We start from the raw sequence: 4,431 nt of genomic DNA on the forward strand, positions 1-4,431 counted from the left end.
TTTTAAAATTTCAGATATAGTTCAGTGAAAAAAGTGACATGCAGAATACTGTACAAACTTGCTTCCATTGGTGTAAATACAAACTAAAAAGCGTTTGATTATTTGTATTATTTATGTATGCAAAAGACACTGGTGGAGGAATACTGAAGGAAATTTTTTTTTTTTAAGAACTTATTTATTGGGGGGGCACCTGGGTGGCTCAATGGGTTAAAGCCTCTGCCTTCGGCTCAGGTCATGACCCCAGGGTCCTGGGATCGAGCCCCGCTTCAAGCTCTCTGCTCTGCAGGAGCCTGCTTCCCCCTCTCTCTCTCTGCCTGCCTCTCTACCTACTTGTGACCTCTGTCTGTCAAATAAATAAATAAAATCTTTAAAAAAAAAAAAAGAATTTATTTATTGGGACGCCTGTGGGGCTCAGTGGGTTAAGCCACTGCCTTCCGCTCAGGTCATGATCTTGGAGTCTTGGGATCGAGCCCCGCATCGGGCTCTCTGCTCAGCAGGGGGCCTGCTTCCCCCCCCCTCCCGCCCTTCTCTGCCTGCCCTGTGATCTCTCTCTGTCAAATAAATAAATAAATTCTTTTTTTTTCTTTAATTTTATTTATTTGACAGAGAGAGATCACGGGCAGGCAGAGAGGCAGGCAGAGAGAGAGGAGGAAGCAGGCTCCCTGCTGCTCAGAGAGCCCGACAAGGAGCTCAATCCCAGGACCCTGGGAAGGCAGTGGCTTAACCCACTGAGCCACCCAGGAGCCCCGAAGGAACTTTTTAAAAATGTAATTTCTCTTTAATTTTTTAAAAAGATTTTATTTATTTTTTTGAAAGAGAGAGAGAGAGTACAAGCAGGGGAGCAGAGCCAGAGGGAGAAGCAGACTCCCCGCTGAGCAGGGGGCCCCATGTGGGACTTGATCCCAGGACCCTGAGATCATGACCTGAGCCAAAGGCAGATGCTTAACTGGCTGGGCCATCCAGGTGCCCCTCTCTTTAATTTTTTTTTAAGTAAGCTCTATACCCAACATGGGGCTTGAACTCATGGCCCTGACATCAGGAGTCACATGCTCCACCGACTGAGCCAGGCAGTGGCCCCTAAAACCTTGATTATAATGCTGGAAAAGCCAGAGCAAGTAGTGTATTTCACATCTCCTTAGTCACTTTTGATCTCGAAGAGTTTCGAGTCCATCTGTCTGTTTCATAACATTGATCTCTTTGAAGAGCAGAGGGTAGTTATTTTGTAGATTGTCCTTCAGATAGGTTTGTCTGATGTTCCCTCACGATTTGGTTCAGGTCTGCCTCTTAGCAGGATTAGCAGAGAAGTGATGCTAAATACTTAGTGAACCACATCAAAAGACACGTGCTGTTGGTGACCATCACTACAGGAAACAGAAGCTGGGGTCACTTTGTGAAGACGATGCCTGCCAGAGGACTCTCCACTGTAAAAACTGCTGTTATTCTTCTAAATTAATCTCCACAAATTTTTCATTAAACATAGGGATAGACTGAAGACTTGCATTCATGCAAGAACTCCAAACTTTTCTATACCACACTTCATTCCCCTGGAAGCTGCTGAAAAATATAATCCACTAGGGCAAGGGACTGGCCTCTGAAGGAAAAGCACCTGAGAAGCTGGGGAAGGGAAAGCACCTCAAGGGAGACACCGAAGGACTCTTCGAGATGACCTCTGGGCAGCAGCCCAGGGAGCAGCTCCTCTGGATCAGAGCAGGTCAGAGGCTCCCCATGGGGCTCCTGCAAGACCCAAGTACTAGAAGGCCAGGTGTGTGTGAATGAATTAAGGGAGTGTCCAGACAATTTTGGATATAGTTTAGGAATAATATAAACACAAGGAAGGAAAGAAGGGGAGAAAGAAAAGGAAGACCAGGAGAGTGGTTGCTTCTTGGAAACTAGCAATGATGGGAATGCAAGCTGGTGCAGCCACTCTGAAAAACAGCATGGAGGTTCCTCAAAAGGTTGAAAATAGAGCTACCCTATGACCCAACAATCGCACTACTGGGTATTTACCCTAAAGATACAAATGTAGTGATCTGAAGAGGCACGTGCGCCTGAATGTTTATATCAGCAATGTTCACAATAGCCAAACTGTGGAAAGAACCTAGATGTCCATCAACAGATGAATGGATAAAGAAAATGTGGTATATAGGGGTGCCTGGGTGGCTCAGTGGGTTAAGCCGCTGCCTTCAGCTCAGGTCATGATCCCAGGGTCCTGGGATCAAGACCCGAAACAGGCTCTCTGCTCAACAGGGAGCCTGCTTCCCTCTCTCTCTCTCTCTGCCTGCCTCTCTGTCTACTTGTGATTTCTCTCTGTCAAATAAATAAATAAAATCTTAAAAAAGAAAATGTGGTAAATATACACACAGTGGCATATTAAGCAGCCACCCCCCCAAAAAAAAAGAAGAAGAAAAAGAAGAAGAAGAAATCTTGCATGGATGGAAAATAAGTCAGTCAGAGAAGGACAATTACCATATAATCTCACTCATATGTGGAATTTAAGAAACAAGGGAGAGGACCATAGGGGAAGAGAGGAAAAAATGAAACAAGATGAAACCAGAGAGGGAGACAAACCATAAGAGAGTCTTAATCTTAGGAAACAAACTGAGAGTGTCTGGAGGGGAGGGGAGGAGGGGGATGGGGAAACTGGGGAGGGCATGTGTTGCAATGAGCACTGAGTATTATGTAAGACTGATGAGTCACAGACCTGTACCCCCTGAAACAAATAACACATTATATGTTAATTTAAAAAATAAAAAATAAACAAACAAAAAAAGAAACTAGACTCGTGCGTGAGGCGAACGGAGCCAGAGTTGGGGCCAGAGGCGGAACTCGGGATCTGACAAGATGGCCGGGCTGCCCCACAGGATTATCAAGGAAACCCAGCGTTTGCTGGCAGAACCAGTTCCTGGCATTAAAGCAGAACCAGATGAGAGCAACGCCCGTTATTTTCATGTGGTCATTGCTGGCCCTCAGGATTCCCCCTTTGAGGGAGGGACTTTTAAGCTTGAACTATTCCTACCAGAAGAATACCCGATGGCAGCCCCTAAAGTATGTTTCATGACCAAAATTTATCATCCTAAAGTAGACAAGTTGGGAAGAATATGTTTAGATATTTTGAAAGATAAGTGGTCCCCAGCACTGCAGATCTGCACAGTTCTACTATCGATCCAGGCTTTGTTAAATGCTCCCAATCCGGATGATCCATTAGCAAACGATGTAGCAGAGCAGTGGAAGACCAACAAGGCCCAAGCCATAGAAACAGCTAGAGCATGGACTAGGCTATATGCCATGAATAATATTTAAAATCGATCTGATCATCAAGTGTGCATCACTTATCCTGTTCTGCCAAGACTTCTTCCTTTTTTGTTCGCATTTAATGGACACAGTCTTAGAAACATTACAGAATAAAAGCCCAGACATCTTCAGTCCTTTGGTGATTAAATGCACATTAGCAAATCTATGTCTTGTCCTGATTCACTGTTGTAAAGCATGAGCAGAGGCTAGAAGTACCATCTGGATTATTGTGAAACATTTATTTTTTTTTTAAAGATTTTATTTATTTATTTGACACATAGAGATCACAAGTAGGCAGAGAGGCAGGCAGAGACAGAGGAGGAAGCAGGCTCCCCGCTGAGCAGAGAGCCCGATGCGGGACTCGATCCCAGGACCCTGAGATCATGACCTGAACCGAAGGCAGTGGCTTAACCCACTGAGCCACCCAGGTGCCCTTGTGAAACATTTAAAAGCAGCGGCTCTTCTCTGCTTTTATTCATTTCCCCCATCATGGTTAAGCACTATGAATGAAGGTAGTTGTCAGGGTTAGCTGCAGGGGTTTGGGTGTTTTTCTTTATTACTTTTTTGAGGGGGAGAGGTAGTTTTATTTTAATTTTATGGGCTCCTTTCCCCCTTTTTATGGTGATCTAATTGCATTGGTTAAAAGCAGCTAACCAGTTCTTTAGAATATGCTCTCTAGCCAAGTCTAACTTTATTTAGACACTGTAGATGGACAAGTTTGATTGTTTGAACCAAAATGGGAACATTAAACAAACATCACAGCCCTCACTAATAACATTGTGACTTTGCTGTCAAGTGTAGAATCCTTCCTTCAAGAAAAAGCTTGTGACCATTTTGTATGGCTTGTCTGGAAACTTCTGTAAATCTTATGTTTTAGTAAAATATTTTTTGTTATTCTAAAAAAAAAAAAAAAAGAAAGAAACTAGCAATGATTACAGGAGTCATAGACCTGTTGTTTGTAATAAGCCTAGCAGAAAAATGGAAGGTTTATCTTCATGTGTATCTTTATTAGAAATGAAGGTTAAACATAAAGGACAAATACTGTCTCTCTGCTCCTTGTCACCGCATAGGAGAAATCCAAAGAGCCACAATTGCTAGTCTGATGGCACCGATATGCAGAGTGAAGGCCAGCCTTGAAGC

General features: G+C 43.7%; 1 protein-coding gene across 1 annotated transcript; it reads left to right on the forward strand.

Moving 5' to 3' along the window:
* The first annotated feature begins 2,803 nt into the window (after window positions 1–2,803).
* Window positions 2,804–3,532, forward strand: LOC122919070 (ubiquitin-conjugating enzyme E2 N-like). Its single transcript, XM_044267838.1, has one exon. The coding sequence runs from the start codon at window positions 2,842–2,844 to the stop codon at window positions 3,298–3,300; it is 459 nt and encodes a 152-aa protein (XP_044123773.1). The 5' UTR covers window positions 2,804–2,841; the 3' UTR covers window positions 3,301–3,532.
* The last annotated feature ends 899 nt before the right edge of the window (window positions 3,533–4,431 follow it).

The sequence above is a fragment of the Neovison vison genome, chromosome 11 (genome assembly GCF_020171115.1).
Source record: "Neovison vison isolate M4711 chromosome 11, ASM_NN_V1, whole genome shotgun sequence".
Lineage (NCBI taxonomy): Eukaryota > Metazoa > Chordata > Mammalia > Carnivora > Mustelidae > Neogale > Neogale vison.

Coding starts and splice junctions, on each gene's coding strand:
- LOC122919070 (XM_044267838.1), top strand. CDS start 2,842: ATGGCCGGGCTGCCCCACAGGATTATCAAGGAAACCCAGCGTTTGCTG.